Below are 15451 nucleotides of genomic sequence, written 5' to 3'. Positions count from 1 at the left end.
CTGTGACCTCAGGACAGGCACAAGGCTGCAGGGGATGGTAGCAATGGCCCAGAGCCTACTTTCCTTGGGACACACAAACACACACACACACACACACACACACACACACACACACACACGGTATTAAAAGAATTTGTTCAAGTTGATTGATGAAGAATCAAATAAAAATAAAAAAGAATTTATACATGAAAATGGGTAGTGGGGGCTGGGAGTGGTGGTTCACGCCTGAAATCCCAGCACTTTGGGAGGCTGAAGCGGGCAGATCACCTGCAACAGCGAAACCCCATCTCTACCAAAAATACAAAAATTAGCTGGGTGTGGTGGCTAACGCCTGTAATCCCAGTTATACTGGAGGCTGAGACATGAGAATTGCTTGAACCCGGGAGGTGGAGGTTGCAGTGAGCCAAGATCGTGCCACTGCACTCCAGCCTGGATGACAGAGTGAGACCCTGTCTCAAAAAAAAATAAAAATAAAAAAAACAAGGTAGTGGGTAAAAAACAAGTTTGATAAACCTAGTTTTCCCTCTTTCTGATAACATCATTTTATTTCTATAACATGCTAACAGAGAGGAGTTTGTTTGCTGGAGAAAGCGCATAATGAGCTTTTTCTGTGTGTGTGTGTGTGTGTGTGTGTGTGTGTGTGTTTGAGACAGTGTCTAGCTCTGTCGCCCAGGCTGTAGTGCAGTGGCCTGATCATAGCTCACTGCAGCCGTGAACTCTGGGGCTCAAGTGATCCTCCCACCTCAGCCTTCCAGTACCTGGGACTACAGGCGCGCACCACCATGCCCAGCTAATTTTTGTATTTTTTGTAGAGATGGGGTCTCCCTATGTTGCCCAGGCTGGCCTCAAAGTCCTGGGCTCAAGTGATCCGCCCGCCTCGGCCTCCCAAAGTGCTGGGATTACAGGCTACAGCCACCGTACCCAGCCATGAGCTTTTGGTTCTAACCTGCAACTCGGGGAGAAGGGGAAATTTAGCAGAAGACATGGGAACACAAACCACAATGCTACTTTCTTGTTTGGTAAAATTGTATGCAGAATGGATAATAACAAACATCCGCCTCTCAACTTTATCCCTCCCTCTCTCATCTCGTCTTCCTTGTCCGTATATGGCACTTCTGCGATTCTGGCAACTTTGTTATGGGGCAGTGGAGCACACCCGTTTGCACAGAACACACCTAAGGGCTTTGTCTCTTTGAGAAGTCCCTCCCTTGAACTTGCACGATCGAAAGCTCTTTACTGAAAAAAACTGGTATTGCACGCCTGTGTGCAAGGAGCTTGGTGTGGACACAGCCCACGGTTTCATGCAAACCACTCTTCAGTCACTCAGGAGCCCAGAGCCTCGCAGAGACAGGGGCCAAGACAGAGGGCGACGGCGCGCTGGGCCCCGGGGCCAGCTCTGCTCTCCCTTCGCGGGCTCGCGGCCAGACCCTCCCACCCACCGGCCACAGGAAGCGGGAAGACCCCAACCCGCGGGATCCGGGCCCCGCGCGCCCGAGACAGGCGGGCGGGCGACGTAGCGGCGCGCCCCGCCCCGCCCCGCCCCGCCCCGCCGTACGTGGCGGGGGCGCGCACGCACGCAGGCGCGGGGGCGCGCAGGGCCGGGCCGGCACGGCGGCGGGCGCGCGCGCGGCTCGGGGAGGCGGCGGCAGCGGCGGAAGCGGCGAGGGCGGCGGGCGTCCGGCTCTGAGGTGGTGGAGGTGGTGGAGGTGGTGGAGGCGGCGGCGGCAGCAGCAGCAGCGGCGGCGGCAGCTCGGGACTGGGCTCGGCTGGGAGGAGCGAGGGTCAGAGCGCCGCAGCAAGCGCCGATCTCCCGGCTCGACCATCCGCCTGCCGCCCGGACGCCTGGGCCGCGGAGTTTGTGTCCCGGCTCGGACCCCGGCGCCCAGCCCGGAGCCGTAACCTTGAGGCGGCGGCGGCGGCGGCGGGGCCGGGCCGGGCCGGGCCGGGGGGCGGCGGCGCTGGATCCGCGGCTGCCCGATCGTTGGCGGGAGATGTCGAACCCCGGGACACGCAGGAACGGCTCCAGCATCAAGATCCGTCTGACAGGTACGGCCGGCGGGAGGCCCACCCGCGCCCCGGCGCCCCCTCGTCCGCCCCGGAATTCCCCTCAGGGCGCCCTTGGAAGCGGCCCTCCCCCACGCCGGCCGTTGTCCCAGGACCTCGTCACCCCCTTCGGCGTGCGCCCCTCGCTTCTCCCTCCCGGCCCCGCCCCCTCGCCGTTGCCCGGCCCCGCCCCGCCCCCTGGCCGCTCGCGCCCCCTCGGTCTCGCATTCCCTCCCGTTCCCCCGCACCTGCCCCCTCGTATCCCCGTCCTGGCCTCGCCCCTCTCATTTCCATTTATGACCACGCCCCTTGTATCTCCTTCCCTGGCCCCGCCCCTCGCTTCTCTTTTCCCGGCCCCGCCCCTTGCATCTCCTTCCAGGCCCTTTCCCCTCACCTCTCCCCGGCGCGAACCTTTGCCTTTCCCTTCCCTTCCTCTCCCTAGCACCTGACCCCTCGCTTCTCCCTCTAGGCCCCGCCCCCTTGCCTTTCACCTCCATCCCTGGTGGTACTTTCTCTTCCCCACCTTCCCCCCACCCGCACCTGACCCCTCATATCTCCCTGGCCCCGCCCCCTCGCTCCTCTCTGCTCCCGCCTCCTTTCTGGCCCCGCCCCCTCGCTTCTCCCTGCGTCCAGCTCCCTCGCTTCTCTCTGGTCCCGCCCCCTCACTTCTTTCCTAGCCTGGGCCCTCACTTCTTCCTGGTCCCGCCTCCTCACTTCTTTCCTAGCATCGGCCCTCACTTCTTCCTGGTCCCGCCCCCTTGCTTCTCTCCTTTTTTTCTCCTCCGCCGTTTTTACCCCCTCCATCCTTCTCCTCGCTTCCCATCCTCTCCGCCCACCTGCCCCCTTGCTTTTCCCTCCTGGCCTTGCCTCTGTTTCCCTGGTGCCATCCCTCACTTCTCACCACTTTCTCATCATCTATCTTGCTTTCCTGTTTCCCCTCCCACCTGCTCCCTCCCCTCATCCTCCTGGTCTTTCCCACCACTTCCAACCTATTTTGCTACCTCCCCTTCCACTTGCCCCCTTGCTTCTCCCCTCCTGCCCCCACCCACCCTCTTGTCACTCCCCCATCCTTTTTCGTTTCTCCCTCACCCCCCACACCGTCCTCCTCCCTTCTTCCCCTAGCCCCGCCCCTCACTTTCAAGCCCCGCCCTCATTCCTGCCTAGCCCCGCCCCCTCGCTGCTGTCTGGCGGGGCCTCCACCCTTTCTTTCCTTCAGCCTGAAATTCCTCAATCCTATCTTGTAGCTGCTCCCAGTCCTGCTCTCCTCACTTCCCCCTGGTCCAGCCCTCTTCAGTCTCAGTCTGGGCCACTTCCTGTCTCTTAGGCCAGACCGCTAGCTACTTTTGACTCTGCTTCTTCAATTTTTACCTTTTCTGCATTTTGTTTCACCATCACCCCCACACTCAGCAACCCCGAGCGCCGTGAGGCTCTGATCCCTACTCCCACACTCACTGGAGGCTTTGGAAGCTGCCCACACGCAAGCTCCTTGATTCATTTCGTCTTCAATGAAAAGTCCGTGTTTCCTGGGTGGCTCTGTAGTGCCACCTTCAAGGGTGAGCGCAACGCTCTGCCGTGGGCCTGCGACTTGGTGGCGCGGATGTGATGCCAACCTGTCTCCCCCCCGGGTTCCGGAGGTTCTGGACCAGGCTGCATCCTCGTCTTCCCTTTCTCACTCTCATTGGTACTACTCTCTTCCCAGTTTCAATTCATCCCTAAAGCAGGATGGCCGTGTTGCAAATGCGGCTCTGCTCCGGGACTTTCCAAACTCGAATATTTCCAGCTCTGGAAGGAAACTAAAAAGTTCATTCTAATCCCCGTCAGGGATTTTCCCCTGGATTTTTGTGTTCAGTGGCTCAGTCGGGTGAGAACTCCAAAGTCCTGGTCTGGTCAGGTCCTTTCAAAGAGAGAATGAGCGTTTTGAACACTTTATGGCAGATGCGCAGCCATAAAGTCATCGGTAAAATCCATGCAAACAATAGGTAATTTTTTTTTAACTAAAATTTACTTTGACAGCCCATAGTTGTTGCATGGCCCAACTTTTGTCTTAAGGTTTTTTTTTTTGTATAAAGATATCAAATAATGATTTGGACCCAAACCCAGACCCTGGTTTTGTAATGTAAGAGGTAGTTTCCTCTGAGATCTTTGCTTCTGGGGAAATACATTTCTTTATGCCAGGGCTGATAGGAAACACTTCTCACTTTGTAGATACAATGTAGATACATTTTTATTTATGTGGTAAGATAAAAGTAACATTTTTGAGATTGTAATACTTGTAAAGCTTTTAACTTGGTTCTGATTTACAACTCAGTCTGTAATTGACATCAGATTGGTTTCAGTTATCTTGTTAAAAGCGAAAGCAACTGATTTTGTGTTAGAAATATGATGAATGTTTTAGAAGGAATAGGTTTTAATTGAAATGTTTATGTCTGGTGTATGTATATTAATCAATCGTAGTTGCCCAAGCCTGGGCCTTGAAAGGGAGGACTTGGTTTGTCCTCCTCCCAAATTATTTTTGGATTCAGGAATTTAGATTATCGAAGCAAGAATGCTTTAAGGAATTTTTGGAGGACATTTGATAGGGAAGGATCAGGTGATGAGTGTTCTTTCTGAAACACCTTTACCTTTTCCCTTTCCCTTTCCCTTTCAGTAGATGTTATGAATGGTTTGAGAGGATTTGTGAGTGTGATCATCCTTACAATAGGATTGCGGTTTAGCGGTGATGGTGTACACATGCAATGCCATTACGTGGAACCTTAGTTTACCTCGAAAGGTTTGAACTAGAAATTTGTTGATGGTGGAATAGGTTTTAGCCTCATCTTTCTGGTTAAGGGAAGTTTGAATTCTCACTTCTGGGATGTTGAGTAGCAATCTTTCAAAAGTTGAATACTTTTGTTACAGGTTTCAGAGTTTATTTCCATGTTTGTTATTTGAAAAAAAAAAAGGACTTTTAAAAATGAGGGATATTTCAACCAGTCAATGAATACACACAGAGCGAAATTCAGTGCAAAGACAGTGAAAATGGCCTGGCGCCGTGGCTCATTCCTGAATCCCAGCACTTTGGGAGGCTGAGGCGGATCACGAGGTCAGGAGATTGAGACCATCCTGGCTAACACGGTGAAACCGTCTCTACCAGAAATACAAAAAATTAGCTGGGCACGGTGGCTCATGCCTGTAATCCCAGCACTTTGGGAGGCTGAGGTGGGGCAGATCACGAGGTCAGGAGATTGAGACCGTCCTGACTAACACAGTGAAACCTCGTCTCTACTAGAAATACAAAAAATTAGCTGGGTGTGGTGGCGGGCACCTGTAGTCCCAGCTACTCGGTAGGCTGAGGCAGGAGAATGGCTTGAACCTGGGAGGTGGAGCTTGCAGTGAGCCGAGATTGCGCCATTGCACTTCAGCCTGGGCAACAGAGCGAGACTCTGTCTCAAAAAATAAAATAAAATAAAATAAAAGATACTGAAGATACTACATTTAGAACTTTGGGGTCCATGATTCTTTTTGGGGCTGAATAGGGCATTAGATTTACAGTTAGGAGACCTAGATTCTAGGCAGGTTTCTCATTAACTACATGTTACAGAACAAGTTATTTAACCTTTTGGGTCTCAGTTTCTTTATATATCAAATGAGATTTCAGCTCCATTATAATACTCTGATCATCCTTCTCACAGGGTATATCAATTTAGCTACCTACTTATTTCAAATTACTGTTGGGCACTTGGGCTTACTGGTATTCTTAATCCTGATATTCAGAAAATTGTATTGGAGTGTAGCACATGTGTTTGATTTATGCCAAGCATTAATTTTGCATATTGATTACATTTATGACTTTATTTCTTCATGTGGGATTGTTTTTGAAAACTGTTGGGTAATATGTTGAACTGCTTTGGCAACCTGGTCTAAACAGTAGAAGAATATTTGAGCCTTTATATTTAAAATAATAACATTTTAACGAATGTTTTTGTGGTATTTTAGTAGGAAAATAGTTTTTAAATGGTTTCAGTAGGTTTGGGGGCATAATATATCCAAAATCAAGTGATCTTTGTTAAAGAGCATATCTTGTAATCATTGGAGTTCACTGGCAAATCAAACACTTTAGAAACATTTTGATTGAAAAATCAAGCAGGATTTGCAAAAACTTTGTTCTTATCTGGTACACAAATGAATCGCAGACACATTGTTTAGGCCACTTTGGGTAAAAGAATGCTCTTCAAGAAAATTAAATTTTATTGTAATGTCAACCAATTAGTTGAAATACCAAGTGCCTGAACTTTTTTGTGCTTTTATGCATTGAAATACTCTCAGATGTCCTGGTGTTTTTATATCTTTTGGAGCATGACTGCATATTGTGAAGTAAGAAAGACTCTAATTCCAAATAGAGAGGAACAAAGAGACTTTCGTTGATAGCATGTGGAAATAGGAGGTGGTTTTTAAAATTGTAGCTCATGGGATGTAAGGGTTACTTGTGTTTTGGCATTCAGATGGTGCAACTTTGAGTGAAATAGTTGTGGTAATAGCTGTTGATGACGTTGATTGATCAATTACAGGTGTCTCAATTGATTCAAAATAGTTAAGTTTCTCAAGAAAGATTAAGAAAATTGTTAAGACTGTTGACTTTGTCAATTTGTACCAGCTAAGACCCTCACTTACGTAAGGCAGGCAAAACTTTTGTTTCAAAAACCATATAACACAGTTGCTGTGATAAGATGGAATAAGTGGTCAGTTTTTAGCTCCCTTTGCATTTACATTTTCCTTAGGGTCTGCTTCAAGTTTAGGAAGATACAGTTAAGGCAGTTCTTTGAGATGAATTATTGGAAGGTGTAGGATGGGTTAGAACAAATGCTGTTCCAAAACTTGAATTGCAATTATACTTTAAGAAGAATCACATTCTGCCAAATAGAGGTTTTTATCATTGATTTTGTGATTTGATCACATTTGTGTTGCCTTTTAAAACAACTTTCTTTTTTCAAATCCATTTTTTTTTTCCTTTTAATCTTCTTGGCCCACCCAACTGACTTTAGACATGAAATCTTTCATATGCTTTATTTCTACCTCCATTTTTACAGTAGTTGTGATTTATTAAACTAGGATTTTTTACTTCAAGTCCATCTGTCAGAGTTTAAAACCTCTAGTCTTGCGGTTATAAAAGTCGTTTCTGAATGTTGGGTTTTTCTTTCTCTTCCACACATTTTCATTTTCTTGGTTCAGTCACAATGTCAGGTTCTAGTGTGGAAAATTGGGTGAAAGAAAGGAGGTTTTGGAGGCTGTGTTATTTATGAAATATTTCCTCATGGATTAAGAAAGAAAAAAAGACAAAAAGGCAAATAATGTTTCAATATCACCTTAGTGATCCAGTTAACTAGACTAGCTGTTTTGTACAACATCGTGGGCACTGGTTAACAGTTAAAATAGCTGAATTTTATTAAAATAGTTAAAATAGCTGCGTTTTATTCAGTGGTTCAAAAAAGCCTCAAATGGATGAAATAACTTGGTATCTTCGCCATGCTCTGATTTGCTGGGTAAGAAAGCTAACTTTTAGGATGCTTATTTGGATCAATTTTTATAATTTCAAAACCATTTTAGAGGCTAATTTTTTTTAAACAAGGAATATACAATTTTTTTTTTGTCACTGAACAAGTTTTAAATTACTGGTTTGTTATTTTGTAAGTGAGTTTGTAAGTGAAAGCCTCCAACTTAAATTAGCTTCTTGTCCAGGGAACTCATTCTGACTGACTAAAGTCCCTAAGGCCTTTCTGGTTAAAGGAAAGCCATGGAGCTATGTTTAAAAAATAAAAGCACATAGCCATGGGGCTTGGGCATATCTTCTTTTTAAAATGTCACTATTACTGTTTTGTCTCCAGATGCAATTTAATCCATTTAGATATTTAAACCAAGTGGAATGTTGTTTCCACATTTCTGGACTAATGGGGGAAAAAGAACCCTCATATTGTTTTAAAACAAGGCTTAAATAATGTATAATCAGCGCGTCTGGTGACGCGCCCCACTCTGTAATTCCAGCTGTGTTCACCTCCACTGCAGCTGAAAGGAATTCTAATTGGCCGAGGAATGTCGGCAACATCGTTTATCACTGAGCAGGAACCTATCCTCCTGGCTGCTGGGTGATGCATTTCAGATGTTTTAAGCTCTGGAGCCCAACTTGCAGCTTGCTTTCAGGAGTCTGGAGGAGCATGTCACGAAGCTGCAGATTGTAGATGGCAGCCTGCGTTCTTCTTTGTATGTTGGGCATCCGCTGAGTTCTCTAAAGGGCATGATGCTTTCCTGTGGTTTCAACACTGGACTGGGGATCAGAAGGTCTGAATTTGATTTCTAATTCACACAAGTACCACAATGAAGAAAGGGGAGGGGGTGCATAGAATTATAATCTTTTCATGATTCAGTTTTCCTGTCTTTAATGCCAGAGATCTGTCTTTTTAGATCACAAAAGGACCTGCTAGAGATGGATTAAATATTTTAATGAGTAGTTATGAATTATTTATAGAGTAGCACAATGTTAATATGGTCATAGATTCCTGTTATGTCTTATTCCTAAAAGCCAGGTAAATAATAAATCTAATAATGTACTTTGACATTGAAGAAAATCTATAGAACCGGTTAATAAACATGGAAAAATAATACAATGAATTGATAAATTATGTATTCAGAAATTTCTTAGAGAAATAGTGTTAGAAGCCAAAACCAGCATTATCTTTATTTTTATTTTATTTTATGTTTTTCCCAGGCCAGGTAATGTGCCATTGGACAGCATCATGTTTATTTTTTGTTTTGTTTGGAGATGGGGTCTCATTCTGTTACCCAGACTGGGGTGCAGTGGCACCATCACGGCTCACTGCAGCCTCGACTTCTTGGGCTCCAGTGATCCTCCCACCTCAGCCTCCCGAGTAGCTGAGACCACAGGCATGTGCCACCACGGCTGGCTAATCATTGTAGTTTTGGTAGAGATGGGGTTTCGCCCTGTTGCCCGGCTGGTCTTGAATTCCTGAGCTCAAGCAATCCACCTGCCTCAGCCTCCCAAAGTACGTGGATTACAGGCATGAGCCACTGCACCTAGCCAGCATCATCTTTAAATGATGAAATTGTGGAAACATTCCCATTAAAATCAGGAACAATGCAGGGATGTACACTGTCAAAATAGTTATTAATAACTAGAGAAAGACATCAGAAAGCAGGAAACAAAATTGCTGTTATTTACAGATGTTATGATGTATCTTTAAAAGCCCAAAACATCAGCTGAAAAACACTTATAAACAATAAAAAACTTTAGCTGGATGGAAAATTTCTCCATGGCAAAAAATAGGATAAAATCAACATGCAAAGACAAACTAGGAAAAACAATCTATAATGAATACGAAAATGAAAGTCTGGTTTTCCTAATATATAAAGAGCCTTCAGAATCAATTAGGAAAAGGCCAGTACCTAATAGGCAAAGAATATGGACAATTGACAGAAAAGAAAATGGAAATGGATTTGAAACATGTGAAAAGACAACCCTATTTTCTCTCTTCTTTCCTTTTCTTCTTTAGAGATGGGGTCTTGCTCTGTCGCCCAGGCTAGGCTAGAGTACACTGGCGTGATCATAGCTCACTGCAGCCTGGAACTCCTGGGCTCAAACGATCATCAGCTTCCTGAGTAGCTGGGACTACAAGTGTATGCTGCTGTGCCCTGTTCTCTGTAATGCCCATTTTCTTTTTCTAAAAATTTATTTTTAATTGATAATCAGCCCTATTCATACTAAACAAACTACAAATTAAAAGTAAGAATGAAACAATTTTTCATCTAGAAGAGTGGCAGATCAAAGAGTTTGAAAATCTTCTGTGATGAGACAAGGGTGTGGAAAAACAGGTCTTTTACCCTAGTGGTTGAGAATATAAATTGATAGAGTAGGTACTAAGAGCAGTTTGGCACTGTCTATCAGATCATAAATGTTTATGCTCTTTGATTTAGCAATTCTGCATGTAGGACTTTTTTTCTTATGGGTGTTTTCACACATTTATGTAAAGTCTGGTGTGCAAAATCATTGCAGCATTGTTTGAAATTACAAAAGACTGAAATCAATGTGAATGTGTATCAGCAGGGGCTAGTTAAGTAAATTATCGTGTATCCCCAATGATGTGTAGCTGTTTAACATAATAAGATAGTGTTTTATATTCTGATATGGAACATTCTCCAAGATATATTATTGAGTGGGGGGAAAAAGCATGATTCAAAACAGAGGCTAGTGTGTGTACTATTTGAATAATAAAACAAATAAAAATAAAGGGGGAAATCTATAGATAGGTCTGTATAGAATATGACTGGAAGATTTTGACTGTTGATTTCCTTTGAAGAGATTCTCCTATTCTCCTCTTCAGAGGAAAGAGAGAGAGAGAGGAGAGAGGGAGAGAGGAGAGAAAAGAGAGAAGAAAGGGTGATTTTTCATTATATGCCTTTTGTAATATTTAATCTCCCTTCTCTCACCCCCTTGAGCATATATTGCTTTTCAACAATTAAAAAGATTAAAAAGCTCTTAAATAGATAAGAATTTCTTAGAGCAACTAGTAAGTACACTAACTGCCAATAGTAATTGTTTTGAAATGTAGACATTCCGAAAAATCAAAATGATTGTGCCGAATGTATTTTAAAAGGCTAAAATATTATAGCATTTCGAAGTACATACTCATGTTTATAAGGACCTCCTCACTAGGAAGATTCCTGGGTTCTACAGAATAAAATTCTTGGCGACTTGTCTTATAGCTCTGAACAGACTTCTTTTCCCAGAGAGTATGTTTATTATATAATAGCGAGATGCCTGACCCCCCAAAAAGCTTGTTCTATCATATTAAAATAAGGCAAAATGATTACTTTCAGATTAAGAAATTTGGACTCCTTAGATCTTGTTTATATAGTGAGTTCTTTAAAAAACTGAGGTCTTGGTTCTGAATAATAGTGGTTTACATAATTTATTTAGAATGTCATTTGGGGTTATCTCTGACCTATTTTTATAAAATAATCTCATCCCTAAAGTAGGAGTAAAATGCTCATTTGCATAAGCCAGTAATAATAATTTAGTATTTTTCCAAGTATTTATAGTCAATATGTTTGCCATGAACTTTTTTAAGGGATTGTTTTTAATTTTAGAAGTGCTTTAAAAAGCAATATTGGCGTCTGGCTCTGTAGAAGTAGAAAACATGGTAACCTCAATGTGATATATTGGCTTTTTTCCCCTCTTAGGTCTTTGGGGTAAAAAAATCCAAAGTTTACTCAATTTTATTTCTACATGTATTACCTACAAATTATAGAGGTGAGACCTGCTTGCTGCCTGTTCATACCTGTCAGTGATACTAATGCCTCACATCTGTAGTGTTTCATAGTTTCCAAAGGGTTCTCACATGGTTCCTCACTTGAGCCTGGTGAGGAAATACCTGTAAATATGGGTAGAAGTTTTAGTCCCTTGTAAAACTCTGGTATAATATCAAAACCAGGAAATTGTTCACAGATTCTAAGGATTGGGGAAAAGAGAAAAATAAATTGCTCAGGAGTAGAATTTGCAAAAAAAAAGCGAAACAAAACCAAAAATCTCTGGAAATAAGGCACGTTAAGCCTTACAGAGCGAGACCCTGTCTCAAAAAAAAAGGGGGCGGGGTGGAGAAGCACTTTTCCTGATGTAGATGAAGAAATAGAATATTGCTGGTGCTTGGAATGTCCCCACAATCCTGAAAATAGCTCATTCTCACTTTCTCCCTCCCTGAACCCCCTCCCAAAGATAACCACAGACCTCGCTTGCAACAACAGCCTGTTTTTGAACTTTGTATTAATCGAATCAAACTGCGTGCAACTGGTTTCTTTTGTTCAATGTTATTTTTGTGAGATTTATCCGTATTGTTATGTGTGGTTGTACATCAGTCATTCTCTTTGCTGTTCAATATCCTATTATGGGCATATACCATAATTTATCCCTTTATCTGTTGATGGGCAGAGTCCTTTCTAGTTTTGGCTTTTAAGATTAGTGCTGTTTGGAATTTTCATGTATGTGTCTTTTGGTGAGTATTTGCATACACTTCTGTTGGGTGTATACTCAGGAGTAGAGTCACTGGACTGTGGAATAGGCATATGTTCAACTGTAATGAAACTTGCCAAATGCTTTTCCAAAGTGGTTGTACCAATTTACATTTTCCACCAGTAGCGTATGAGAGTTCCAGGTGCTCCTTTGCCAATCTGGGTGTTTTCTTTTTCATTTTAACCCTTTCCTTGAGTGTGGATTGGCGTCACATATTGTGGTTCTACCTCCTACTTTCTCTAATCTATACCTTAAATGGCAGCCTTAGAAATCTTTTTTTTTCTTTTTTAATTTTGAAGTAATGATAGATTCACAGGAGATGGGAGAGAAGTGTACCGGGAGGTCCTGTGTACTCTTCACTCAGCCTTCCCCAGTTTTAGTGTTTTGTATAATTGTGGCATAATGTCAAAACCAGGAACATGTTCACGGGTTCTAAGGATTGGGAAAAAGTAAGGGCAAAATAACGCAAGCAAAAAGACCCGGGAAACTGTTTACGTTGGTGCAATCCAGAGCTTAGTCAGATTTCACTAGCTCCGCGTGCACTGTGTGTGGGTGTGGGGTGTGTGCGTGTGTAGCAGTCTATGCAGTTTGATCCCATGTACAAATTCATGTCACCACCATTGCAATCAAGATGCCCAGCTACACCACCACCCCAGCCTCCTTGGAGCAATCCCTTTCTAGCCGCATCCAGCCATCCCCAGTCCCTGGGACCCTGGCAACCACTAAACTGTCATCCCTAAATCTTTTAAGAGCATAAATCAGATCATGTCATTTCCTTCCTTAAAGCCCTCCAGCAGCTCCCTACTCAGAATAAAATCAAACTCCTTCTGTGATCCTGCCCTCTTCCTCTCTGGCCGCCTCTGTGCCAGGTTCTGCCTTATTCTCCACCCCAGTCCTCAAATGTGGCGAGTTTAATCCTGCTTAAGGGTTTTTGCATGAATTATTCCTCTGTGTGTGTGTGTGTGTGTGTGTGTGTGTGTGTCCGTGTGTCTGTGTGATGTTATACTACTCTTCCTCTCGACTTCTCAATGGCTTCTTCCTGTCATTCAGGCCTTCAGCCTAAGGGAGACCCTCCCTGACCATCCCTTCATAGTCGCTCCCTCACTCACGATCAGGCAGCCTATTCTGCTGTCTTCACAGCACTCATCACTTCGTGGTATTTTTGTTTGGATATTCTCCCATCATCCATCTACCAATGTCCAATCAATTTTTATTTTCTGTCTCTGCTCTTAGTAGTCAAGTTCTGTGAAGCTAGGGTCCTTGCTGTCTGTTTACTTCTGTATCCCCTTCAACACTGCTTGGCACCTGCTGGTGCTCACAAATACCTGGTGAATGAGAGAAATAATGCCCTTATTTATTGGATCTCCTGGTCGCCTCTGAGTTGGGCGTCGGAGGACACCTCTCCTGGAGGCACCATTGTGTTCATAGCCACTTCTTGTTGTTATGGGCAGGGATTAGAGATCAAGCAATTACAGGTTGTTGTCAGCCAGGCTTGGGGTTTCTTTGACTATGTGATACCCTAAAAGGCAAATCTACTCTATCTTGGGCTTCTGGGCCATTCCAGGGGCTTGAACCAAAGCCCGAAATTTTAATTCTGGAATTTGGCCCATCTTTGTAGCTTTTGGTTTCCTGGTCTTTTCCTTAGCCTCTCCCTCAGGGCTGTTGGAGATAACTGGTTGGACTGGAGAGACATCATTCATTTGCCCCTTGCCCAAGCTTTGCAGTTGCATCTTGAATAACGTTTCCCATTTTCAGGCTGTGAATACTGGACCTGAGTGCTTGGGAGAGACCTGGGGAAGCCTTCTTTTGCTCACCCTACCCCACAGCCTTATCTCCTGCTAAGTCTTCCCTCCCTTTCTTTCTTCATCCTATCTCTTGGTTCCCCTAGATTGCATTTTGTAGCAGAAAGGGCCTCTTTTCCTCCCTCTTCACTGCATTTTCTTTGAGACAGGATCTTGTTCTGTCGCCCAGGCTGGAGTACAATGGCACAGTCATAGCCCACTGCAGCCTCAAACTCCTGGGCTCAAGTCATCCCCACCTCAGCATGAGCCACCATGCCCAGCTAATTTTTAAACTTTTTATAGAGACAGGGTCTCACTATATTGCCCAGGCTTGTCCAGAACCCCTGGCTTCAAGCGATCCTCCCATCTCAGTCTCGCAAAGTACTAGGATTACAGGCGAGAACCACCCACCTACCCATTTCCTTGATTCTTTCCTACCAAGTCCCTTAGTGTTCCTTGTAGTCTTGGTGGTTGCATCAGACCACAGTCTGATTGTTTCTTTCCCTGATAATAAAGATAGTTAAATTCTCAGGCCGAGTGAGGAGGTTGTTCATTGGTTTTTTCACCCTGCCTCCTTTCTTCAACTAATTTCCACATTTTTAGTTCTGTCTTTTATTTACAATATCGCGCTTCCTAATGTTGTTGTTGTTTAAAAGCAGGATACCTTCAGATGTAAGTAGCAGAAAACCTAGGTTAAATTAGCTCAATAGAGAGAATTTTAGTGAATTCACTGAAAAGCCCAAGTCATTCCAATGACAAAGCAAGGACCTGGTTTCTCTCTGTATCTCAGCGTTGTGACTTCAGCACTATTCACGACCATCTCTTCCCCTTGTGCTCAAAAGGTGGCTGCCAACAGCTCCATGGCTGTTTACTTGCAGCTTTAAATCCAGCAAAAAAGTTAAAAGTCTGCTTCTTCAACAGCTCAGTCCTGGAGTAGAAGGCCTGGAGTTGAATCCTCTTGTCTCATTGGCCTAATTTGGGTCAAGTGTTCATTGCTGAACCAACCGCTGCGGCTGGGATGATGGGATGTGCTCGTTGGACAATTAGGTTCCATCTTTGAATCTAATCAGGGGGTTAGTCCCACCCACAATACAGACTTGGGTTATTTGGGGGAACAGGAATATGGATACCAGGTGGGCAATCAATAAATAACTAGATGATACCGATTGTTTTCTTTTAAAATTTATAATGTTAGCTTCATTATGCTGAGTAAAAGGAAGGTACAGCTATCATTTAATGCACTTCTGAAAAAGAAGTATACCTTCTTTGTGGTAGTATGAAGCAAAAGATATATTTTGGTAAAAGTGCCAAGAATTTTTGACCAAGGGTTAGGAGTGGTACCTTTATATGTGAACTTAGCCCCATAAATTTTGTTGTCAATTTGTATTGCAGAATGTTCCTAGATTGTTGTATAATGTTATTTGGGACTTTTTGTTTTTCTTTTTGGAGACGGAGTTTCACTCTTGTCGCCCAGGCTGGAGTGCAGTGGTGTGATCTTAGCTCAGTGCAATCTCTGCCTCCTGGGTTCAAGTGATTCTCCTGCCTTAGCCTCCCGAGTAGCTGGAACTACAGG

General features: G+C 44.2%; 1 protein-coding gene across 4 annotated transcripts in view; it reads left to right on the top strand.

The window, feature by feature from the left end:
- Positions 1-1916: 1916 nt before the first annotated feature.
- SMURF1 (SMAD specific E3 ubiquitin protein ligase 1) overlaps positions 1917-15451 on the top strand; it is a 116194-nt gene continuing 102659 nt past the window's right edge. For 2 of the 4 annotated variants that reach the window (XM_054497110.2, XM_054497109.2), the window contains exon 1: positions 1917-2046. In XM_054497110.2, coding sequence (XP_054353085.1) covers positions 1992-2046 — 55 coding nt within the window. In that variant the 5' untranslated portion in view covers positions 1917-1991. Of the gene's footprint in view, positions 2047-3994; positions 4023-8336; positions 8356-15451 lie in introns of those variants that run through there. The other 2 variants (XM_063668122.1, XM_063668123.1) reach the window with 2 other exon arrangements.

Source organism: Pongo pygmaeus, chromosome 6 (genome assembly GCF_028885625.2).
Source record: "Pongo pygmaeus isolate AG05252 chromosome 6, NHGRI_mPonPyg2-v2.0_pri, whole genome shotgun sequence".
Lineage (NCBI taxonomy): Eukaryota > Metazoa > Chordata > Mammalia > Primates > Hominidae > Pongo > Pongo pygmaeus.
The sequence above is the reverse complement of the archived record's forward strand: the minus strand, read 5'-3'. Positions and strand labels throughout refer to the sequence as shown.